Source organism: Monomorium pharaonis, chromosome 2 (assembly GCF_013373865.1).
Source record: "Monomorium pharaonis isolate MP-MQ-018 chromosome 2, ASM1337386v2, whole genome shotgun sequence".
Classification (NCBI taxonomy): Eukaryota; Metazoa; Arthropoda; class Insecta; order Hymenoptera; family Formicidae; genus Monomorium; species Monomorium pharaonis.
The window spans coordinates 31414995-31441960 of NC_050468.1; the positions used below are offsets into that span (position 1 = coordinate 31414995).

Consider the following 26966-nt stretch of genomic DNA (forward strand, 5'->3'; position numbering starts at 1 on the left):
AAATAAATTAATATATCTTCTTATTGTCCCGACATAATTGTCGGACATTGATATAAATTTCATTAATATAAAGAGCATTAATATAAATTTCAATTTTAAATAACAATCGCATTATCTAGAATTATCTGCTTCGTATAAACGTTCAAAAATCGAAGGTATACCTGTATCGATAAAACATGCATAGTATCCAGGGAACTCGATTCTGTGAGTTTGTTAAATACAGAAGAAGCTCTGCAATAATTTATAACTGTGTTTTAAATAAATTTGCTACTAATTTATAAATGTAGACGAGAAGGACGTTTAAACACTGTTAATAATATTTTATAAAATTATCGTGAAATATCAATCAATTAAAAATTCAAACATATCTAACACGTATATTCACGAACATGGACTGGGATGTCTTGGAATCAACCTTTGCGATGTCTCAATGTCCAAATTCCAATGAACCGAACCATATTCGATTAAAAGATTACATAAAAGATATTTATGTTCCCGAATTTTCGGCAGAATGGAATAGAAGCATATTAAACTTGATACCACCCGCGGACAGGCAAAAATATTTATCTTTCATAAATTCAGTACTGAATGAAGTGAAAGATATGTACGTTGAAAATATGAGGGATTTCGTATTGAAATCCATACTGTCCTGCAAGATGTACAGGAGGGAACACGTTACTTGTGAAGAGTGCAATGTTCCCGTTGACCTAAAACAAAACATCGCTGAAGAAAATAAATTGCACGGTCACGCAATATTTTTGCAACGTCGTAAATTGTTCGCCAAGAGATACTTTCTCTCCCATCCGATAATCAGGCATATCATTAATATAGCGTGTCGTATTCTACCCGCGGTCATTTGTGACTTCAGACGTTATCATGAATTCGGAATGCTGACACTGCGTTGCTTTCAAGATCTGATTCTCAAGGACATTAAGAGAGGCTCTCTAGTGATCACCAATCAATTTTACACGGAGACGTTTAAAGCTATACAGAGATCGAAACAGCTGAAGAGCGCCACTGCGAAACGCCTGTCCCAATTTATGCGATGCCTCACAAATGTATTTGTCCAGCAGATTCTCAATGTAATGATGAGATCGATCGATCACGTAATAGACACTATGAGGGACGGCCATTACCGTCCTCAAATTGAATTTCAGCTGGTATGCGAAAGGGACCAGCTTGTAACTAAACCAGACCTAAAGGAGGTCTTTGCAACGTATCACAATATTATCCGAGACATTGAAGGTATCGCGCAAGATCTGATGCCGTTGGAAGAATGGTTGAACGTCAGAGCGCGAGAGAGGTATATAAAAATAGCGCTTCCCGACTGGTTCGTCGAGAAGTCCCACCGTGATTTACAGGAGATACTAGACGCTCTGTTTCAACCTGTGAACAAGCACGTGGCGTTCATCTCCGTGGAGTTCAGCGGTATATGTGCGTCAAGTGCCAAAAAACGAATATCATCTTTGACATCTGAACGACCGAATTTTGATGCCTATTTTGAGCACATATGCCAGTACAACGAGTACCTGAGCAAAACAAACTCCATGCTTTCCAATTTGTATTACAACGTGGGAAAGTTGGAACAGAGCAACGCCAAGGAATCCTTAAGGCAGATCTGTTGCGACGTTATAAACGTCCTTACAACGAAACTCGTGAGATATCATCAAGACTTCAATCGTTCGATCTGTTCGGACTTTGAGGAACTGAAATCTATGGCGTCAGACATTCCGAGGGACGCAAGTTCGTTAATACAATTAACTGAACATATGTCGAGAGCTTCGAAGGTGCTGATGAAGGAGCAGGAGCAGAAGATACGAGAATCGATCTGTATGCTGAGTAAACTGTTGGAGATCACTGTATTAACTGACGAGCACATCGACTTGAACCGAATCACCATCAATTGGCTGCACGATATCCAACCGGTGTTCGCGCAGAACAACACGCTGTGCGAGGCTATGAAGAGCGAGCTGGAAGAGGATCTTCAACGGAGAATAAATGCTTTGAACGCTGAGGTTGACGCGATGTTTCCACAGCTTATCATTCTAGACAACATGGACGACGTAAGCAAGGTCGGAGAATACGTGGAGTATTATAAGGACTTGATGAAAAAGTACAAACGTATAGACGAGGAGATGCAAGCTATCAATTCGGAGGAAAAACTTTTCAAGTTTCCCGAAACGGAATTTCCAAAAATAATCGAGCTGAAAGAGACAATCCTGCCCTTCTATAAACTCATATGTACCGTTCATCAGTGGCGAATGGACAACTCTGTTTGGCTGAATGGTCCATTCGAATGCCTGGACGCTACTGTTATCGAGAAGAAGACCGTGAATTACTTCGACGAAATTACGGATATGCACAAAACGATGAAGTCGCGCATCAAGATGGACGCGACGGCGAATAAGTCGTACAAATTTTCCGGCATCGCCGACGATCCCGACCCGATGCAGCAGCCCGCGCCTCTAAAACTGTGCTGGCAAACACTCAACAACGTTAATGAGTTTAAAGTTTACGTGCCACTCGCGGTTTGCATGTGCAATCCGGCTTTGAATGCGCGCCACTGGAAGGAGATGTCTGCGATATGCAATTTCGATCTTACACCGAATGCAGGAACGACTCTGAAGAAAATGATCGACATGAATCTGATGGATAACATTGACAAGTACAAGGCGATAAGCTCGGGCGCCAACAAGGAGCTTCGCCTTCAGCAGGAACTGGCTGAGATGATTGAGAAGTGGGAGCCAATATCGTTCGAGATGTCGACCGACTCAGAATCCGGTATGGTATTTTTTAAACACGTGAATGACGTCGAAACTCTTCTCAGCGAACACCTCATTAAGATTGAGGAAATGAGAGCGTCACATTTTGTGAAGCCGATATTGTCAGACTTAATTGACTTCTCCGCTGTTCTGACGAGGATCCAAGAAACTCTCGATCTGTGGACACGAGTGCAACACCGCAAACTCTATCTAGAGCCAGTATTTTCTTATCCAAAAATAGAAACACGTTTACGCCAAGAAGCTGTGTTATATTTAGAAGCAACAAGCGTTTTGCTGGATATTAACAACAGATTCATGAAAAATCCAAGTTTTCATGAAATCAAAAGGGCGTCGGGCTTGCTGCAAATCTTAAATGAAACTAACGAGAAATTGGAGAGAGCGATCAGAGGGGTAAAGGATTACTTAGATATTAAAAGACTGACGTTCACGAGATTCTTTTTTCTCGAAGATTCAGAAGTACAGAAAATATTATTTGAATCCACTGACACAGGGAAACGGTATGCACTTGTGAAAAAGTGTTTCACTGGTGTAGAACGATTGAAATTTAATAAATCTAACTGCGTTCGAGGCATTATCGGACATTACGGGGAGGTGTTATATCTAAGTAATAACATTTCCTTATCCACTGAGCAGGAAGAGCAATGGTTAATTCAGCTTGAAAAAGAAATGAAAGACGCAGTTCATAAAAGTATTCTGCAGCATCATTCTTTGATCGATGTCAATTCGATATTTATTCCCGTTGATAACTTTCCAAGCATGTCGATCATTTGTAGCTTGCAACTTTATTGGACTCGCTCGGTCGAAAAATGCCTTATGTCACTGAACATTACGATGTTAAACTCCTTATTCACGAAATACACCGACGGGATAATCTCGACAACTAACGAATTAAAAAATAATTTAACGCGAAGACGTAGGAATCTGTTGACGTCATTGATCATTGTCATGCTGGCTCATAAGGAGATCATAAAGCTGCTAATGGAAAGAAATACTGTTAAACACACGGACTTCGAATGGGTCGCGCAATTGAGATATTATTGTAATGACAAAGGTATCAAAGTGTCAGTATTCAATACAACAATTACATACGGATACGAATACAACTATTATCAGCAGAACATTGTTAACACTCCTTTAACTGATAGATGCTTTCGTACTATATTGCAAGCTTATCATTATCATCTATATAGCAGTGTCGTAGGTCCAACGGGTACCGGAAAAACGGAAACAATTAGAAATCTGACGAGGGCTATCGCGAAACTATCCTATGTCATCAATTGCAGCAATAGCATTTCTTACGATTGTGTCGTGCAAACGTTTAAAGGAGTAGTCTCTTGCGGAGCATGGATTTGCTTTGAGAACTTCGACAGATTAGAACTAGGACTGCTGTCGATCGTCGCTCAGAACCTTACGCAGATGAAGCAAGCAGTGTCGTCTAATTTGAAAACCGTAAGCTTTGAAGGTTGCAACTTGAACTTAAACGTCACCGGGAACATATGTGTTAACATCAATTCGGAGCAATCCGAATACATTAATCTACCAGACAACTTGAAGGTTCTTTTCCGCCCCGTATCAATGATGGCGCCGGATACTGACAAAATTGCCGAGGTTGAACTCTTCGCCGCAGGTTTCCTCCACGCGAAAAATCTTGCGACGAGGCTAACTGTCAGTTATAAATTATTATCCGAACATCTGGGAGAAAAGCGTCATTATGATTTTAGTACATCGTCACTGAAGACCGTTCTCGCAACTGCAGTTAACTTGAAACGAAATATCCCAGACGAGAACGAAGATTTTCTGCTGTTACGTTCGATGATACGTATAAATATCCCGCAGCTATGTAACACCGATATACCGATCTTCCAAAGTATCGTGCAAGATGTCTTTCCTGAATCCGTTGTGCTTCCTTTTGATTGTTCAGCGCTTCTGGACGCTCTAGAAAGGGTGTGCGCAAAGAAGCTACTAACGCTGCATACGGTCTTCAAATTAAAAGCCATACAGATCGTCGAATTGATGTACGCTCGTCGTGGTCTTGTGCTCATTAGTAACCCTCTCGGTGGAAAGACGGAAATCTTACACACGCTTGCCGAAACATTGTCCTTGTTGCATGATGAAAGAAGCAAAATTGGCGCCACGGTAAACCTCGAAACGATCGTGCCAGGAGTGGTGGACAGCAATGCGCTCTTTGGACATTTCTGCGACAAGTCTGGGGTTTGGAAAGATGGTTTGTGCACCACTATACTTCGACGCTTTGCGGAAGATATCGTAACGGACCGCAAGTGGTTGGTGTTCGATGGTGACTTAAGTGACACGTGGATAGACAATTTATATACCGTTCTCGACGAAAACAAAATGTTATACTTGACATCTGGAGAACGATTTACCACGACGGAATCAATGTCCATCATCTTCGAGACGATGAGCACGATAGAAATTTCACCCAGTATAATATCACGGTGCGGAATAATCTACATTGATACGCATTCCATTGGCTGGAGACCATACGTGTTGTCTCACATCGCCAAGCCATTCTACGAAGGATATAACAAGATACTACAAGCTCTGTTCGATTGGGCGATAGATCCATGTCTTAATTACCTAAGGAAAAATGAAGGTATACTGGTAGGTCAGGAATTACATCTCGTTATGTCGACTGTAAATTTATTCGAAATATTATTGAAAGACGCCTGTGAAGAAGCCGCAGGGGATAAGGAAAAGGACAATCACTTTGTCATATGGGCGCAGGCCGCTTTAATCTTAGCTATTGTTTGGGGATTGGGTGGAAACTTGATCGAGGATTCGCAAACGCGATTCAACGCTTTCTGCATATCATTCTGGAGTGGCACAGATAAAGAATATCCAAAACCTAAGATAATTAAAAGTTTCGACGTGACATTGCCTAACGAGGGTTTAATCCAAGACAATTTCTACCTCTTTAAAGGTGTTGGAAACTGGAGGCATTGGGGCGATCTGTTGAAAAACGAAAAAATACCCGAGATATGTAACTTCAATCAAATTTACGTTTCAAGTATCAACAGTATGAAGTACAATTATATTTTTTTAAAACACATCAAATATCGAAAGCCTTTTCTCTTGTATGGCGACGTTGCTGTTGGAAAGACGAGTATTATGGATGATCTGAGAAACAAGTTGCCAGAAAATTGTCTCTCCAATTTTTTTAGTTTCACTTCAATGGTCACGGTAACCAGAACGCAAAGATTATTGCTCTCCAAGTTAAATAGAATACGACGTACCGCCTACGGACCAGGAAGAAATCAATTTTGCGTAAACTTTGTAGACGACGTGAATAGAATCGCCGTGCAAAAATCAGAGGCACAGGCTGTATTTGATCTTTTCCGTCAACTACTCAATTATGATTACTGCTACGACACAAAGGAATTTAATAAAGTGTTTGTGCAGGACATTATGTTCACGCTTGCGGTTACTACGGGAAGAATCGACGGAAGCTTATCTCCTAGATTTTTGAGACACTTTAACACCTACATGATTCCCGCTCCTACGACAGATAACATATTCAAAACATATTTCAACGTGCTACTTGCTAATTTAAAGAAGAATCTGTTCGCGGCGGACGTTACGGGTAGCGTGACCAGCATAGTGAACGCGACGATTGACGTTTACAAGTCTATAATAAAGACATTGCGGCCTGTGCCCAGTAAAATGTACTATTATTTTGATATGAGAGATATATTTAGAGTAATTAGTGGATGCGGTCTGCTCCAGAAGGAATCGGTGGAAACGAAGGTAACGTTCATTCGGCTATGGGTACACGAGATCTTACGCGTGTTCAGCGATCGCATGCTAGACGAGAGTGACAAGGAATGGCTCTTCCTAAGAATCCGCGAGGCGGTGAAAGGCAACTTTAAAGACTCTTTCGAGATCGCCTTTGATTACCTGCCCAAATTCGAGAATCAGATCACCAAAGATAGCTTCAATGACCTGCTGTTCGGGAATTTTATGGATACAGGGAAGAGCGGCAAATGCAGACGGTACGAGGAAATCGGATCTATGGAAGCCCTGAGGAACAAAGTTCTCGCTTACCTGGACGAATATAACGCTAGTTTTAAAAAGAAAATTAACGTTGTCGTATATCGTTACATGTTGGAATCTTTGATCAAAATTTCTAGGATCCTGAGCATTCCGGGCGGAAATATGTTAATGATATCCACTGCGGGTTCCGGCAGGAAGACGACGACCGCTCTTGCTGCCTTTATGCAGCACCAAACCTTTTTTGAAACCAGCATCGAATCTTATTACGACATAGACGCATGGAAAGATGAATTGAGAAAAGTTCTACGGGAGTGCGGAACGTTGCGAAAAGATGTTACGTACTTTATGAGCGAAAGACAGATGAAGGAAGTGTTTTTGAGCAACATTAGCTGTCTATTAAGCACTGGGGAGCTACCTGACTTGTTCTCTACCGAAGACAAGCAGAATATAATTGAGATGACGCGATTGCATGCCCAGGGTGGTGACCGAAATGCAGAGCTCAGCGCGCGTTCGGTGATGACCTACTTCGCAGATCAGTGCAAGAACAGATTACACTTTGTACTCTGTTTCAGTCCTACCAGTGCCGCGTTCAGAACATATTTATGCTCGCATTCTAACTTAATAAAACACTGTACGGTGAATTGCTGTCAAGTTTGGCCCGACCAGGCGCTCTTAGAAATCGCCGTGAAGCACGTAAAGGACGTTAACGTGCAGGAAGAAGTTAAAACTGACGCAGCAAGAATTTGCGTGCAATTCCATAACAGTGCAAAGAAAATGAGTTTGAAGTATCGCGAAATGTTCGGTAGGGCCATTCATGTGACGTCATCGGCCTTTCTGCATATGCTCAAGCTGTACACGCAACTGACGTCGAAGAAGCAGGAAGAAATCGTCGCGTCGCGAAACAGGTACCTAGCGGGATTGGAAAAGTTGGAATTAGCGGCCCAGCAAGTCGAACAGATGAAGGCCACCCTGACGGTCTTGAAGCCCCAATTGGAACTGTCCGCTCGACAGACCATGATCACTATGAAAGAAGTGGAAAACGAAAATATTACCGTGGAGCAAGCTACAATCCTCGTGAAGCAGGAAGAAGAAATCGCGAATAAGAAGGCGGAGATCGCGGGTGTCTTGAAAATCGAATGCGAGGCCGATCTTGCCGTTGCGATACCGATCCTGGAGGATGCGGTAATCGCATTGAATACGTTGAAGCCGACCGATATCACGTTGGTGAAAGCGATGAAAAATCCACCCGACACCATCAAGCTGGTAATGGCCGCCGTTTGCGTAATGCTGGGCGTTCCTCCAGATCGCAGTATCGATCCGGCCACCGGGAAGAAATTCACGGATTACTGGGGCCCGAGCAAACGTATTCTGGGTGATATGAATTTTTTGCAGAATCTAAAGGACTACGACAAGAACAACATAGCGCCCGCGGTGATGCAGGTCATCAAGAAGACGTACATGACAGACAACAGTTTCATGCCTCACATAGTTGCGAAGGCATCCAGCGCTGCCGAGGGTCTCTGCAAATGGGTCCGCGCTATGGTGTCTTACGACGAGGTGGCAAAGGTAGTTGCGCCTAAGAAGAAGAAACTGGCGGAGGCACAAACGGAATGCGACGAGGCCGAGGCGTTCTTGAACGAGAAACGACAGACCCTGGCTGCCTTGAACGCAAAACTGGCGGTGCTGAACGATAATCTTCGACAAACGTTGCAGAAGAAATTAAACCTAGAGATGGAAGTGGCGACATGCACCGCCAAGCTGATCAAAGCGGAGAAGCTGATTGCCAGTCTAGGAGGTGAGAAGAGCCATTGGATGCAATGCGCTCACAATCTTCAAATGAATTACGACAATCTCGTAGGCGACATGTTGCTCTCGTGCGGAATAGTGGCCTATATGGCATCCTACAATACCTCTTTTCGCGATGAAATGTTGATGAAATGGAAAGAATTTATGGAGGCTTCTAAAATATTGTACACTAAAACGTATGACTTTGTGAGTGTTCTCGGTGTGGAAATTGAGATTAATTATTGGCAACTCTGCGGTCTATCGAAAAATCGCTTTGCAACAGAGAACGCCATTATTTTGAATAATTCGGAACAATGGTGCCTTTTCATCGATTCACAGAATCAGATAAATCAATGGATCAAGAGAATAGAACAGAAAAATAATTTAAAAGTTGTTAAACTAACTGACTCCAATTATATGTCAATCATCGAACGAAATATTGAAACTGGTACCCCAGTTCTGCTAGAAAATGTCGGAGAAAGCCTCGAAATTGCATTAGAACCGATCCTCTTGAAGAATATCTATAAAGATAAAGACTGGTACATTGATATTGGAACTAAGTCTGTAAAGTACTCACAAAATTTTCGATTTTACATCACCACAAGGCTGTCAAATCCAAATTATATGGTTGATATTTTCGCTAAACTTACGATAATCGACTTCTCGATGCCGGATGGGACTCTTCGAGATAAACTTTTGGACATTGTCATTTCGAAAGAGAATCCAGATCTTCAAGAGAAATTCGAAGCGCTCCGCATTCAAGATGCCACTAACAAAAAAGTTCTTCAACAGCAAGAAGACAACATCTTGAGCACTCTCTCATCAACCACCACGAATATTCTGGAGGACGAAAATGCGATACAGATCTTAGATTCATCCAAGAATCTCACCGTGAATATCGTGAGGAAACAAGAAGCAGCCAGAGCGATGACAGAGAACATTAATGAATTCAGAGACGCGTATTTACAGTTCGCCGATCATTGCGCGGGTTTATTCTGTACGTTGACCACTCTATCCAATTTGAATCACATGTATCGATTCTCGTTTTCCTGGTTTATTCAATTGTACATCACCTCAATCGAGACTTCGAACAGGAGCGTTGTTCTCGAAAAACGACTGCAGTTCCTCAAGTCTTCGTTCACGAAGAACCTTCACTCCAGCGTCTGCAGATCGCTCTTTGAAAAGCACAAGCTCTTATATTCCTTTTTGTTGTGCATAAAAATTTTGCTAGACGCTGGGCAAACTACGCAAAAGGAAATCAAACTCTTCATCTCTTCGGACTCAAATAACAGTGCGGTTCCGGAGCCAGCGTTGGATTGGTTGCCAATGGACAAATGGAGACAAATTTGCACACTGAGCAACGTAGTGCCCAACCTACGCGAACTCGCAAATGACTTCCGTGTCAACAGCGCAGCCTGGGAGAAATATTGCAACGCGGTACCGTTCCAAAGTCACCTGATACCAGGTACGTGGACCGACAGTCTGACTCGGTTTCAAAAACTGATGCTTATCAAAATCATAAGATACGACAAGATCATCGTGGAAATAATGCGTCTAATAGAGGATACCATGGAGAACGTATTCGATTCCTATCCTCGCCTTCAGATATCCGAATCCCACGCAGAATCTAGCTGCCTCACGCCAATCGTATTTATTTTGCCGAGTTACGCCTCGCCTCTGTCTCTCGTCTCTACATATGCGAGCGCGAGAGGCTACGCCTCGAAGTTCGTCTCTCGGTCTATGGGTGACGGGCAGCAGACCAACGTCGAGATTCTGGTAGAGCAGGCACGAAGGGAAGGCGGATGGATACTTTTGGAAAACTGCCATCTCGCCGTATCGTGGCTACCGCGACTCGAACAGATCTGTGAGAACCTGTCCGGTACATCCCTGGACTTTCGACTGTGGCTTTCCAGCCGTTCCACTCCGCACTTCCCGATCAGTGTCCTACAAAACAGCGTGAAGATCGCGTACGACTATCCGCTCCGACTGAAGCAGAGCTTACTCAGGATGTACCGAACGGAACCCGTAAGAAGCAAAGAGTTTTTCGAGGGATGCCCCGGAAGAGACAAGGAGTTCTCTAAACTCTTGTACGGGCTCTGCTTCTTCCACGGAATCGTCAGAGAGAGAAGGCACTTTGGGCCGCAAGGCTGGAATATCCCGTACGATTTTGATCAAGCAGACTTCGAGATATCCATTCGACAACTGCAGAGTTTAATCAACGAGACCGCAAATGTACCGTTTGATACACTACTTTATCTAATCGGGGAGTGTAACTACGGTGGGAAAATCATGGATCGCCTTGATCAAAAGTGCCTGCGACACCTGTTAGACTCTTTCTGCGACAGGCGCATAATCGAGAACGCTGAATGTTCATTTTCCAACTGCGAGGAGCATTCGGTACCGCAACGATGCGAATACCGCGATATCATCATGCACATTAGTGGTATGCAACTGGACGCGTCGGCAGAAGCTTTCGCCTGCGACGAGAATGCTCTTATTATAAAAGACACAGCCGTTGCCAAAGAATTCTTGGAATCGGTATCTCGCTTGGACCAAATCAGATCGTTGGATCATGAAACTGTACAAGATCAGGCGCTCCAAGCGATTAATGAGATTAGCAGTAGATTACCCGCGTTGTTTAACATCACCGAAATACAGAACAGGTGTCCTACGATATCGCGCGAGCTATTAAACGCGATTCTCATCCACGAGGCGAAACTAATCAACGAGATTTTGTCAGTGATCGCAGACTCCTTGAGCAATTTAAAATCGGCGCTGAATGGCGAGACCATTCTGACCGAATCTTTGGAAGATCTGTCGAAAGAAATATGCAATAACGAAGTTCCGTGCGTCTGGAGGAGGATCGACGTTGGCATTGCAACCAGAGGTTTACCGAGCTACATCGACCTGCTCCTGAAGCGCGTAAACTTCGTGCGACGTTGGTGCGATAACGGTCTACCTCACGGGATCCACTTCGACGCGCTATCTTGCTGCAAGAGATTTCTATCCGCGACTCTCCTCGCGTTCTCGCGACGTCGTGGCGTGCCCGTCGAACAAGTCGCGTTGGATCTTCAAGTGACAAACGGCGATTCTACGTGCAGCGAGGAAAACGAGGATGTTTATTACATTCACAACTTACATTTGTCTGGCGCCCGATGGGACGTGCAGAGACGTGTATTAACGGAAAACTCAACGAACGTATTCTGGTACGACATACCGCCGATACGTCTCACATTTAGCAGAGAAGAGAGAATTATCGATGGTGCGTACGAGTGCCCCGTATATGTCTCACCGACAAGATGCGACGAAGGGGATACCCATGCGAGTACGAAGATGAGAAATTACGTTATGAGCGTACCATTGGAAACTGATAAGTCACATGTATATTGGACAAAACGTGGCACAGCATTATTCTGCCAAGTTGAGAAATAATATATTTAGGTACTAATCATTAATATATACCTTCTACTTGTTTCTTGCGAATGAACGATAATTGAGTATTTTCCTGATTTAATCTATCTAGTCTATGCATGTTAATTAATATTATTATTATATTATTTGAAAAAAGATCAATAAGACTTTCTTTGCAGTAATTGTTATAATTGTAAGTAAATATAATATTAAAGAATTTAATAAAAATATAATTTGCTGATTGTAACAACGTCATGTGATGTTTCGAACATTGAGGACAGTTGTCAACATAAAAATGTAAATCGTTGAAAAATTTAAAATATAGTTCTGTAAATATTAGCAATAAGTGACAATTTATAATGTAATCGAAGTTTGGAGCATTTTTTGAATAAAAAATAATATTTAACATAAACATATATAAACATATTTTACATAAATGACGTTCAATATCAATTTATTCTCCGGATTCACGGTTAGCTATGTGAATCTAAAAACCAAATTTGAAGAAATATATTTTCTTACGAAAAATGTTAACATTTCGTTTGTAGTTGTTTGTAATAAAAATAATTTTGTTTGTACAATAGTTTCAGCCAGTAAAAAATAAAAATTTTTTTTTAATGACTAGCACCCGACATTGAGATATCCTAAATCAACTTACGGGATTTTCTTTAGAATCGTTTGCAGTTGTTTATAGTGATTTCGCGCATTTAAAACTATGTGCAAAAATTTAAACGCTAAAACTGTGTTTAAAAACGATATTAAAGCACAAAGCAATACAAGAACTACCAAGATTTGTCGCCAGAATTGTTATAAATATCCAGCACGACACATTTTTTCGGGCGTCGTGCTGATTTCGGGCATTTAAAATTATGTGCACAATTTTAAACGATAGAAATCTGCTTAAAAACGATATCAAAAAACAGAGCTATGCGAGAACTGTCAAAAATTGTCGCCAAATATGTCAAAACTATACAGGACGACAGTTTAATTCGTATGTCGTGCTGATTTCGGGCAATTAAAATTATGTGCACAGGTTTAAACAATAGAACTCAGTTTAAATAAAATGTCAAAGCACGGAGCTATACAAGAAACTGTCGAAAATTGTCGCCAGATATGTAAAAACTATCCAGCACGACAATTAAAATTAAATTTCGTGCTGATTTCAGCCTTTTAAAATTGTGTACACAAGTTTAAACGTTAGAACTCTGTTTAAAAATTAAGAAAAAACAATGCAGAATACGAGAACTGTCGAGAATTGTCGCCAGATATCTAAAAACTATCCAGCACGACAATTAAAATTAAATTTCGTGATGATTTCAGCCTTTTAAAATTGTGTACACAAGTTTAAACGTTAGAACTCTGTTTAAAAATTAAGAAAAAACAATGCAGAATACGAGAACTGTCGAGAATTGTCGCCAGATATCTAAAAACTATCCAGCACGACAATTAAAATTAAATTTCGTGCTGATTTCAGCCTTTTAAAATTGTGTACACAAGTTTAAACGTTAGAACTCTGTTTAAAAATTAAGGAAAAACAATGCAGAATACCAGAACTGTCGAGAATTGTCGCCAGATATCTAAAAACTATCCAGCACGACAATTAAAATTAAATTTCGTGCTGATTTCAGCCGTTTAAAATTGTGTACACAAGTTTAAACGTTAGAACTCTGTTTAAAAATTAAGGAAAAACAATGCAGAATACCAGAACTGTCGAGAATTGTCGCCAGATATCTAAAAACTATCCAGCACGACAATTAAAATTAAATTTCGTGCTGATTTCAGCCGTTTAAAATTGTGTACACAAGTTTAAACGTTAGAACTCTGTTTAAAAATTAAGGAAAAACAATGCAGAATACCAGAACTGTCGAGAATTGTCGCCAGATATCTAAAAACTATCCAGCACGACAATTAAAATTAAATTTCGTGCTGATTTCAGCCGTTTAAAATTGTGTACACAAGTTTAAACGTTAGAACTCTGTTTAAAAATTAAGGAAAAACAATGCAGAATACCAGAACTGTCGAGAATTGTCGCCAGATATCTAAAAACTATCCAGCACGACAATTAAAATTAAATTTCGTGCCGATTTCAGCCTTTTAAAATTGTGTACACAAGTTTAAACGTTAGAACTCTGTATAAAAATTAAGAAAAAACAATGCAGAATACGAGAACTGTCGAGAATTGTCGCCAAATATCTAAAAACTATCCAGCACGACAATTAAAATTAAATTTCGTGCTGATTTCAGCCTTTTAAAATTGTGTACACAAGTTTAAACGTTAGAACTCTGTTTAAAAATTAAGAAAAAACAATGCAGAATACGAGAACTGTCGAGAATTGTCGCCAGATATCTAAAAACTATCCAGCACGACAATTAAAATTAAATTTCGTGCTGATTTCAGCCTTTTAAAATTGTGTACAAAAGTTTAAACGTTAGAACTCTGTTTAAAAATTAAGAAAAAACAATGCAAAATACGAGAACTGTCGAGAATTGTCGCCAGATATCTAAAAACTATCCAGCACGACAATTAAAATTAAATTTCGTGCTGATTTCGGCCTTTTAAAATTGTGTACACAAGTTTAAACGTTAGAACTCTGTTTAAAAATTAAGAAAAAACAATGCAGAATACGAGAACTGTCGAGAATTGTCGCCAGATATCTAAAAACTATCCAGCACGACAATTAAAATTAAATTTCGTGCTGATTTCAGCCTTTTAAAATTGTGTACACAAGTTTAAACGTTAGAACTCTGTTTAAAAATTAAGGAAAAACAATGCAGAATACCAGAACTGTCGAGAATTGTCGCCAGATATCGAAAAACTATCCAGCACGACAATTAAAATTAATTTTCGTGCTGATTTCAGCCTCTTAAAATTGTGTACACAAGTTTAAACGATAGAACTCTGTTTAAAAATTAAGAAAAAACAATGCAGAATACGAGAACTGTCGAGAATTGTCGCCAGATATCTAAAAAGTATCCAGCACGACAATTAAAATTAAATTTCGTGCTGATTTCAGCCTTTTAGAATTGTGTACACAAGTTTAAACGTTAGAACTCTGTTTAAAAATTAAGAAAAAACAATGCAGAATACGAGAACTGTCGAGAATTGTCGCCAGATATCTAAAAACTATCCAGCACGACAATTAAAATTAAATTTCGTGCTGATTTCAGCCTTTTAAAATTGTGTACACAAGTTTAAACGTTAGAACTCTGTTTAAAAATTAAGGAAAAACAATGCAGAATACCAGAACTGTCGAGAATTGTCGCCAGATATCTAAAAACTATCCAGCACGACAATTAAAATTAAATTTCGTGCTGATTTCAGCCGTTTAAAATTGTGTACACAAGTTTAAACGTTAGAACTCTGTTTAAAAATTAAGGAAAAACAATGCAGAATACCAGAACTGTCGAGAATTGTCGCCAGATATCTAAAAACTATCCAGCACGACAATTAAAATTAAATTTCGTGCTGATTTCAGCCGTTTAAAATTGTGTACACAAGTTTAAACGTTAGAACTCTGTTTAAAAATTAAGGAAAAACAATGCAGAATACCAGAACTGTCGAGAATTGTCGCCAGATATCTAAAAACTATCCAGCACGACAATTAAAATTAAATTTCGTGCTGATTTCAGCCTTTTAAAATTGTGTACACAAGTTTAAACGTTAGAACTCTGTTTAAAAATTAAGGAAAAACAATGCAGAATACCAGAACTGTCGAGAATTGTCGCCAGATATCTAAAAACTATCCAGCACGACAATTAAAATTAAATTTCGTGCTGATTTCAGCCGTTTAAAATTGTGTACACAAGTTTAAACGTTAGAACTCTGTTTAAAAATTAAGGAAAAACAATGCAGAATACCAGAACTGTCGAGAATTGTCGCCAGATATCTAAAAACTATCCAGCACGACAATTAAAATTAAATTTCGTGCTGATTTCAGCCGTTTAAAATTGTGTACACAAGTTTAAACGTTAGAACTCTGTTTAAAAATTAAGGAAAAAACAATGCAGAATACCAGAACTGTCGAGAATTGTCGCCAGATATCTAAAAACTATCCAGCACGACAATTAAAATTAAATTTCGTGCTGATTTCAGCCGTTTAAAATTGTGTACACAAGTTTAAACGTTAGAACTCTGTTTAAAAATTAAGGAAAAACAATGCAGAATACCAGAACTGTCGAGAATTGTCGCCAGATATCTAAAAACTATCCAGCACGACAATTAAAATTAAATTTCGTGCCGATTTCAGCCTTTTAAAATTGTGTACACAAGTTTAAACGTTAGAACTCTGTATAAAAATTAAGAAAAAACAATGCAGAATACGAGAACTGTCGAGAATTGTCGCCAAATATCTAAAAACTATCCAGCACGACAATTAAAATTAAATTTCGTGCTGATTTCAGCCTTTTAAAATTGTGTACACAAGTTTAAACGTTAGAACTCTGTTTAAAAATTAAGAAAAAACAATGCAGAATACGAGAACTGTCGAGAATTGTCGCCAGATATCTAAAAACTATCCAGCACGACAATTAAAATTAAATTTCGTGCTGATTTCAGCCTTTTAAAATTGTGTACAAAAGTTTAAACGTTAGAACTCTGTTTAAAAATTAAGAAAAAACAATGCAGAATACGAGAACTGTCGAGAATTGTCGCCAGATATCTAAAAACTATCCAGCACGACAATTAAAATTAAATTTCGTGCTGATTTCAGGCCTTTTAAAATTGTGTACACAAGTTTAAACGTTAGAACTCTGTTTAAAAATTAAGAAAAAACAATGCAGAATACGAGAACTGTCGAGAATTGTCGCCAGATATCTAAAAACTATCCAGCACGACAATTAAAATTAAATTTCGTGCTGATTTCAGCCTTTTAAAATTGTGTACACAAGTTTAAACGTTAGAACTCTGTTTAAAAATTAAGGAAAAAACAATGCAGAATACCAGAACTGTCGAGAATTGTCGCCAGATATCGAAAAACTATCCAGCACGACAATTAAAATTAATTTCGTGCTGATTTCAGCCTCTTAAAATTGTGTACACAAGTTTAAACGATAGAACTCTGTTTAAAAATTAAGAAAAAACAATGCAGAATACGAGAACTGTCGAGAATTGTCGCCAGATATCTAAAAAGTATCCAGCACGACAATTAAAATTAAATTTCGTGCTGATTTCAGCCTTTTAGAATTGTGTACACAAGTTTAAACGTTAGAACTCTGTTTAAAAATTAAGAAAAAACAATGCAGAATACGAGAACTGTCGAGAATTGTCGCCAGATATCTAAAAACTATCCAGCACGACAATTAAAATTAAATTTCGTGCTGATTTCAGCCTTTTAAAATTGTGTACACAAGTTTAAACGTTAGAACTCTGTTTAAAAATTAAGGAAAAACAATGCAGAATACCAGAACTGTCGAGAATTGTCGCCAGATATCTAAAAACTATCCAGCACGACAATTAAAATTAAATTTCGTGCTGATTTCAGCCGTTTAAAATTGTGTACACAAGTTTAAACGTTAGAACTCTGTTTAAAAATTAAGGAAAAAACAATGCAGAATACCAGAACTGTCGAGAATTGTCGCCAGATATCTAAAAACTATCCAGCACGACAATTAAAATTAAATTTCGTGCTGATTTCAGCCGTTTAAAAATTGTGTACACAAGTTTAAACGTTAGAACTCTGTTTAAAAATTAAGGAAAAACAATGCAGAATACCAGAACTGTCGAGAATTGTCGCCAGATATCTAAAAACTATCCAGCACGACAATTAAAATTAAATTTCGTGCTGATTTCAGCCTTTTAAAATTGTGTACACAAGTTTAAACGTTAGAACTCTGTATAAAAATTAAGAAAAAACAATGCAGAATACGAGAACTGTCGAGAATTGTCGCCAAATATCTAAAAACTATCCAGCACGACAATTAAAATTAAATTTCGTGCTGATTTCAGCCTTTTAAAATTGTGTACACAAGTTTAAACGTTAGAACTCTGTTTAAAAATTAAGAAAAAACAATGCAGAATACGAGAACTGTCGAGAATTGTCGCCAGATATCTAAAAACTATCCAGCACGACAATTAAAATTAAATTTCGTGCTGATTTCAGCCTTTTAAAATTGTGTACACAAGTTAGAACGTTCGAACTCTGTTTAAACATTAAGAAAAAACAATGCAGATTACGAGAACTGTCGAGAATTGTCGCCAGATATCTAAAAACTATCCAGCACGACAATTAAAATTAAATTTCGTGATGATTTCAGCCTTTTAAAATTGTGTACACAAGTTTAAACGTTAGAACTCTGTTTAAAAATTAAGAAAAAACAATGCAGAATACGAGAACTGTCGAGAATTGTCGCCAGATATCGAAAAACTATCCAGCACGACAATTAAAATTAATTTCTTGCTGATTTCAGCCTCTTAAAATTGTGTACACAAGTTAGAACGTTAGAACTCTGTTTAAACATTAAGAAAAAACAATGCAGAATACGAGAACTGTCGAGAATTGTCGCCAGATATCGAAAAACTATCCAGCACGACAATTAAAATTAATTTTCTTGCTGATTTCAGCCTCTTAAAATTGTGTACACAAGTTAGAACGTTAGAACTCTGTTTAAACATTAAGGAAAAAACAATGCAGAATACGAGAACTGTCGAGAATTGTCGCCAGATATCGAAAAACTATCCAGCACGACAATTAAAATTAAATTTCGTGCTGATTTCAGCCTCTTAAAATTGTGTACACAAGTTAGAAACGTTAGAACTCTGTTTAAAAATTAAGAAAAACAATGCAGAATACGAGAACTGTCGAGAATTGTCGCCAGATATCTAAAAACTATCCAGCACGACAATTAAAATTAAATTTCGTGCTGATTTCAGCCTTTTAAAATTGTGTACACAAGTTTAAACGTTAGAACTCTGTTTAAAAATTAAGAAAAAACAATGCAGAATACGAGAACTGTCGAGAATTGTCGCCAGATATCTAAAAACTATCCAGCACGACAATTAAAATTAAATTTCGTGCTGATTTCAGCCTTTTAAAATTGTGTACACAAGTTTAAACGTTAGAACTCTGTTTAAAAATTAAGAAAAAACAATGCAGAATACGAGAACTGTCGAGAATTGTCGCCAGATATCTAAAAACTATCCAGCACGACAATTAAAATTAAATTTCGTGCTGATTTCAGCCTTTTAAAATTGTGTACACAAGTTTAAACGTTAGAACTCTGTTTAAAAATTAAGAAAAAACAATGCAGAATACGAGAACTGTCGAGAATTGTCGCCAGATATCTAAAAACTATCCAGCACGACAATTAAAATTAAATTTCGTGCTGATTTCAGCCTTTTAAAATTGTGTACACAAGTTTAAACGTTAGAACTCTGTTTAAAAATTAAGAAAAAACAATGCAGAATACGAGAACTGTCGAGAATTGTCGCCAGATATCTAAAAACTATCCAGCACGACAATTAAAATTAAATTTCGTGCTGATTTCAGCCTTTTAAAATTGTGTACACAAGTTTAAACGTTAGAACTCTGTTTAAAAATTAAGAAAAAACAATGCAGAATACGAGAACTGTCGAGAATTGTCGCCAGATATCTAAAAACTATCCAGCACGACAATTAAAATTAAATTTCGTGCTGATTTCAGCCTTTTAAAATTGTGTACACAAGTTTAAACGTTAGAACTCTGTTTAAAAATTAAGAAAAAACAATGCAGAATACGAGAACTGTCGAGAATTGTCGCCAGATATCTAAAAACTATCCAGCACGACAATTAAAATTAAATTTCGTGCTGATTTCAGCCTCTTAAAATTGTGTACACAAGTTTAGAACGTTAGAACTCTGTTTAAAAATTAAGAAAAAACAATGCAGAATACGAGAACTGTCGAGAATTGTCGCCAGATATCGAAAAACTATCCAGCACGACAATTAAAATTAATTTTCGTGCTGATTTCAGCCTCTTAAAATTGTGTACACAAGTTAGAACGTTAGAACTCTGTTTAAACATTAAGAAAAAACAATGCAGAATACGAGAACTGTCGAGAATTGTCGCCAGATATCGAAAAACTATCCAGCACGACAATTAAAATTAATTTTCGTGCTGATTTCAGCCTCTTAAAATTGTGTACACAAGTTAGAACGTTAGAACTCTGTTTAAACATTAAGAAAAAACAATGCAGAATACGAGAACTGTCGAGAATTGTCGCCAGATATCGAAAAACTATCCAGCACGACAATTAAAATTAATTTTCGTGCTGATTTCAGCCTCTTAAAATTGTGTACACAAGTTAGAACGTTAGAACTCTGTTTAAAAATTAAGAAAAAACAATGCAGAATACGAGAACTGTCGAGAATTGTCGCCAGATATCGAAAAACTATCCAGCACGACAATTAAAATTAATTTCTTGCTGATTTCAGCCTCTTAAAATTGTGTACACAAGTTAGAACGTTAGAACTCTGTTTAAACATTAAGAAAAAACAATGCAGAATACGAGAACTGTCGAGAATTGTCGCCAGATATCGAAAAACTATCCAGCACGACAATTAAAATTAAATTTTCGTGCTGATTTCAGCCTCTTAAAATTGTGTACACAAGTTAGAACGTTAGAACTCTGTTTAAACATTAAGAAAAAACAATGCAGAATACGAGAACTGTCGAGAATTGTCGCCAGATATCGAAAAACTATCCAGCACGACAATTAAAATTAATTTCGTGCTGATTTCAGCCTCTTAAAATTGTGTACACAAGTTAGAACGTTAGAACTCTGTTTAAAAATTAAGAAAAAACAATGCAGAATACGAGAACTGTCGAGAATTGTCGCCAGATATCTAAAAACTATCCAGCACGACAATTAAAATTAAATTTTCGTGCTGATTTCAGCCTCTTAAAATTGTGTACACAAGTTAGAACGTTAGAACTCTGTTTAAACATTAAGAAAAAAACAATGCAGAATACGAGAACTGTCGAGAATTGTCGCCAGATATCTAAAAACTATCCAGCACGACAATTAAAATTAAATTTCGTGCTGATTTCAGCCTTTAAAATTGTGTACACAAGTTTAGAACGTTAGAACTCTGTTTAAACATTAAGAAAAAACAATGCAGAATACGAGAACTGTCGAGAATTGTCGCCAGATATCTAAAAACTATCCAGCACGACAATTAAAATTAATTTCGTGCTGATTTCAGCCTTTTAAAATTGTGTACACAAGTTTAGAACGTTAGAACTCTGTTTAAAAATTAAGAAAAAACAATGCAGAATACGAGAACTGTCGAGAATTGTCGCCAGATATCGTAAAAACTATCCAGCACGACAATTAAAATTAATTTTGTGCTGATTTCAGCCTCTTAAAATTGTGTACACAAGTTAGAACGTTAGAACTCTGTTTAAAAATTAAGAAAAAACAATGCAGAATACGAGAACTGTCGAGAATTGTCGCCAGATATCGAAAAACTATCCAGCACGACAATTAAAATTAATTTCGTGCTGATTTCAGCCTCTTAAAATTGTGTACACAAGTTAGAACGTTAGAACTCTGTTTAAACATTAAGAAAAAACAATGCAGAATACGAGAACTGTGAGAATTGTCGCCAGATATGTAAAAACTATCCAGCACGACAATTAAAATTAATTTTTGTGCTGATTTCAGCCTCTTAAAATTGTGTACACAAGTTAGAACGTTAGAACTCTGTTTAAACATTAAAAAAAAACAATGCAGAATACGAGAACTGTCGAGAATTGTCGCCAGATATCGAAAAACTATCCAGCACGTCAATTAAAATTAATTTTCGTGCTGATTTCAGCCTCTTAAAATTGTGTACACAAGTTAGATCGTTAGAACTCTGTTTAAACATTAAGAAAAAACAATGCAGAATACGAGAACTGTGATGAATTGTCGCCAGATATCGAAAAACTATCCAGCACGACAATTAAAATTAATTTTCGTGCTGATTTCAGCCTCTTAAAATTGTGTACACAAGTTAGAACGTTAGAACTCTGTTTAAACATTAAGAAAAAACAATGCAGAATACGAGAACTGTGAAGAATTGTCGCCAGATACCTAAAAACTATCCAGCACGACAATTAAAATTAATTTTCGTGCTGATTTCAGCCTCTTAAAATTGTGTACACAAGTTAGAACGTTAGAACTCTGTTTAAACATTAAGAAAAAACAATGCAGAATACGAGAACTCTGATGAATTGTCGCCAGATATGTAAAAACTATCCAGCACGACAATTAAAATTAATTTTCGTGCTGATTTCAGCCTCTTAAAATTGTGTACACAAGTTAGAACGTTAGAACTCTGTTTAAACATTAAGAAAAAACAATGCAGAATACGAGAACTGTCGATGAATTGTCGCCAGATATCGAAAAACTATCCAGCACGACAATTAAAATTAATTTTCGTGCTGATTTCAGCCTCTTAAAATTGTGTACACAAGTTAGAACGTTAGAACTCTGTTTAAACATTAAGAAAAAAACAATGCAGAATACGAGAACTGTCGAGAATTGTCGCCAGATATCGTAAAAACTATCCAGCACGACAATTAAAATTAATTTCTGTGCTGATTTCAGCCTCTTAAAATTGTGTACACAAGTTAGAACGTTAGAACTCTGTTTAAACATTAAGAAAAAACAATGCAGAATACGAGAACTGTCGAGAATTGTCGCCAGATATCGAAAAACTATCCAGCACGACAATTAAAATTAATTTTCGTGCTGATTTCAGCCTCTTAAAATTGTGTACACAAGTTAGAACGTTAGAACTCTGTTTAAACATTAAGAAAAAACAATGCAGAATACGAGAACTGTCGAGAATTGTCGCCAGATATCGAAAAACTATCCAGCACGACAATTAAAATTAATTTTCGTGCTGATTTCAGCCTCTTAAAATTGTGTACACAAGTTAGAACGTTAGAACTCTGTTTAAACATTAAGAAAAAACAATGCAGAATACGAGAACTGTCGAGAATTGTCGCCAGATATCGAAAAACTATCCAGCACGACAATTAAAATTAATTTTCGTGCTGATTTCAGCCTCTTAAAATTGTGTACACAAGTTAGAACGTTAGAACTCTGTTTAAACATTAAGAAAAAACAATGCAGAATACGAGAACTGTCGAGAATTGTCGCCAGATATCGAAAAACTATCCAGCACGACAATTAAAATTAATTTTCGTGCTGATTTCAGCCTCTTAAAATTGTGTACACAAGTTAGAACGTTAGAACTCTGTTTAAACATTAAGAAAAAACAATGCAGAATACGAGAACTGTCGAGAATTGTCGCCAGATATCTAAAAACTATCCAGCACGACAATTAAAATTAATTTTCGTGCTGATTTCAGCCTCTTAAAATTGTGTACACAAGTTAGAACGTTAGAACTCTGTTTAAACATTAAGAAAAAACAATGCAGAATACGAGAACTGTGAAGAATTGTCGCCAGATATCGAAAAACTATCCAGCACGACAATTAAAATTAATTTTCGTGCTGATTTCAGCCTCTTAAAATTGTGTACACAAGTTAGAACGTTAGAACTCTGTTTAAACATTAAGAAAAAACAATGCAGAATACGAGAACTGTGAAGAATTGTCGCCAGATATGTAAAAACTATCCAGCACGACAATTAAAATTAATTTTTGTGCTGATTTCAGCCTCTTAAAATTGTGTACACAAGTTAGAACGTTAGAACTCTGTTTAAACATTAAGAAAAAACAATGCAGAATACGAGAACTGTCGAGAATTGTCGCCAGATATCGAAAAACTATCCAGCACGTCAATTAAAATTAATTTTCGTGCTGATTTCAGCCTCTTAAAATTGTGTACACAAGTTAGAACGTTAGAACTCTGTTTAAACATTAAGAAAAAACAATGCAGAATACGAGAACTGTGATGAATTGTCGCCAGATATCGAAAAACTATCCAGCACGACAATTAAAATTAATTTTCGTGCTGATTTCAGCCTCTTAAAATTGTGTACACAAGTTAGAACGTTAGAACTCTGTTTAAACATTAAGAAAAAACAATGCAGAATACGAGAACTGTGAAGAATTGTCGCCAGATACCTAAAAACTATCCAGCACGACAATTAAAATTAATTTTCGTGCTGATTTCAGCCTCTTAAAATTGTGTACACAAGTTAGAACGTTAGAACTCTGTTTAAACATTAAGAAAAAACAATGCAGAATACGAGAACTCTGATGAATTGTCGCCAGATATCGAAAAACTATCCAGCACAATTAAAATTAATTTTTGTGCTGATTTCAGCCTCTTAAAATTGTGTACACAAGTTAGAACGTTAGAACTCTGTTTAAACATTAAGAAAAAACAATGCAGAATACGAGAACTGTCGAGAATTGTCGCCAGATATCGAAAAACTATCCAGCACGACAATTAAAATTAATTTTCGTGCTGATTTCAGCCTCTTAAAATTGTGTACACAAGTTAGAACGTTAGAACTCTGTTTAAATATTATAGAAAAACACATGCAGTATACGAGAACTGTCGAAAATTGTCGCCAGATATGTAAAAACTATCCAGCACGACAATTAAAATTAATTTTTGTGCTGATTTCAGCCTCTTAAAATTGTGTACACAAGTTAGAACGTTAGAACTCTGTTTAAACATTAAAAAAAAACAATGCAGAATACGAGAACTGTCGAGAATTGTCGCCAGATATCGAAAAACTATCCAGCACGTCAATTAAAATTAATTTTCGTGCTGATTTCAGCCTCTTAAAATTGTGTACACAAGTTAGATCGTTAGAACTCTGTTTAAACATTAAGAAAAAACAATGCAGAATACGAGAACTGTGATGAATTGTCGCCAGATATCGAAAAACTATCCAGCACGACAATTAAAATTAATTTTCGTGCTGATTTCAGCCTCTTAAAATTGTGTACACAAGTTAGAACGTTAGAACTCTGTTTAAACATTAAGAAAAAACAATGCAGAATACGAGAACTGTGAAGAATTGTCGCCAGATACCTAAAAACTATCCAGCACGACAATTAAAATTAATTTTCGTGCTGATTTCAGCCTCTTAAAATTGTGTACACAAGTTAGAACGTTAGAACTCTGTTTAAACATTAAGAAAAAACAATGCAGAATACGAGAACTCTGATGAATTGTCGCCAGATATGTAAAAAACTATCCAGCACGACAATTAAAATTAATTTTTGTGCTGATTTCAGCCTCTTAAAATTGTGTACACAAGTTAGAACGTTAGAACTCTGTTTAAACATTAAGAAAAAACAATGCAGAATACGAGAACTCTGATGAATTGTCGCCAGATATGTAAAAACTATCCAGCACGACAATTAAAATTAATTTTCTGCTGATTTCAGCCTCTTAAAATTGTGTACACAAGTTAGAACGTTAGAACTCTGTTTAAACATTAAGAAAAAACAATGCAGAATACGAGAACTGTCGAGAATTGTCGCCAGATATCGAAAAACTATCCAGCACGACAATTAAAATTAATTTTCGTGCTGATTTCAGCCTCTTAAAATTGTGTACACAAGTTAGAACGTTAGAACTCTGTTTAAATATTATAGAAAAACACAGCAGTATACGAGAACTGTCGAAATTGTCGCCAGATATGTAAAAACTATCCAGCACGACAATTAAAATTAATTTTTGTGCTGATTTCAGCCTCTTAAAATTGTGTACACAAGTTAGAACGTTAGAACTCTGTTTAAACATTAAAAAAAAACAATGCAGAATACGAGAACTGTCGAGAATTGTCGCCAGATATCGAAAAACTATCCAGCACGTCAATTAAAATTAATTTTCGTGCTGATTTCAGCCTCTTAAAATTGTGTACACAAGTTAGATCGTTAGAACTCTGTTTAAACATTAAGAAAAAACAATGCAGAATACGAGAACTGTGATGAATTGTCGCCAGATATCGAAAAACTATCCAGCACGACAATTAAAATTAATTTTCGTGCTGATTTCAGCCTCTTAAAATTGTGTACACAAGTTAGAACGTTAGAACTCTGTTTAAACATTAAGAAAAAACAATGCAGAATACGAGAACTGTGAAGAATTGTCGCCAGATACCTAAAAACTATCCAGCACGACAATTAAAATTAATTTTCGTGCTGATTTCAGCCTCTTAAAATTGTGTACACAAGTTAGAACGTTAGAACTCTGTTTAAACATTAAGAAAAAACAATGCAGAATACGAGAACTCTGATGAATTGTCGCCAGATATGTAAAAACTATCCAGCACGACAATTAAAATTAATTTTTGTGCTGATTTCAGCCTCTTAAAATTGTGTACACAAGTTAGAACGTTAGAACTCTGTTTAAACATTAAGAAAAAACAATGCAGAATACGAGAACTGTCGAGAATTGTCGCCAGATATCGAAAAACTATCCAGCACGACAATTAAAATTAATTTTCGTGCTGATTTCAGCCTCTTAAAATTGTGTACACAAGTTAGAACGTTAGAACTCTGTTTAAATATTATAGAAAAACACAGCAGTATACGAGAACTGTCGAAAATTGTCGCCAGATATGTAAAAACTATCCAGCACGACAATTAAAATTAATTTTTGTGCTGATTTCAGCCTCTTAAAATTGTGTACACAAGTTAGAACGTTAGAACTCTGTTTAAACATTAAAAAAAAACAATGCAGAATACGAGAACTGTCGAGAATTGTCGCCAGATATCGAAAAACTATCCAGCACGTCAATTAAAATTAATTTTCGTGCTGATTTCAGCCTCTTAAAATTGTGTACACAAGTTAGATCGTTAGAACTCTGTTTAAACATTAAGAAAAAACAATGCAGAATACGAGAACTGTGATGAATTGTCGCCAGATATCGAAAAACTATCCAGCACGACAATTAAAATTAATTTTCGTGCTGATTTCAGCCTCTTAAAATTGTGTACACAAGTTAGAACGTTAGAACTCTGTTTAAACATTAAGAAAAAACAATGCAGAATACGAGAACTGTGAAGAATTGTCGCCAGA

At 37.1% G+C, this 26966-nt stretch overlaps 1 protein-coding gene across 1 annotated transcript; it reads left to right on the plus strand.

The window, feature by feature from the left end:
- The first annotated feature begins 167 nt into the window (after positions 1–167).
- Positions 168–12465, plus strand: LOC105836357 (dynein heavy chain 7, axonemal-like). Its single transcript, XM_012680331.3, has one exon. The coding sequence runs from the start codon at positions 390–392 to the stop codon at positions 12009–12011; it is 11622 nt and encodes a 3873-aa protein (XP_012535785.2). The 5' UTR covers positions 168–389; the 3' UTR covers positions 12012–12465.
- The last annotated feature ends 14501 nt before the right edge of the window (positions 12466–26966 follow it).

Excerpts from the sequence above, each read along its gene's own strand:
- LOC105836357 (XM_012680331.3), top strand. The coding sequence starts at position 390 with ATGGACTGGGATGTCTTGGAATCAACCTTTGCGATGTCTCAATGTCCA.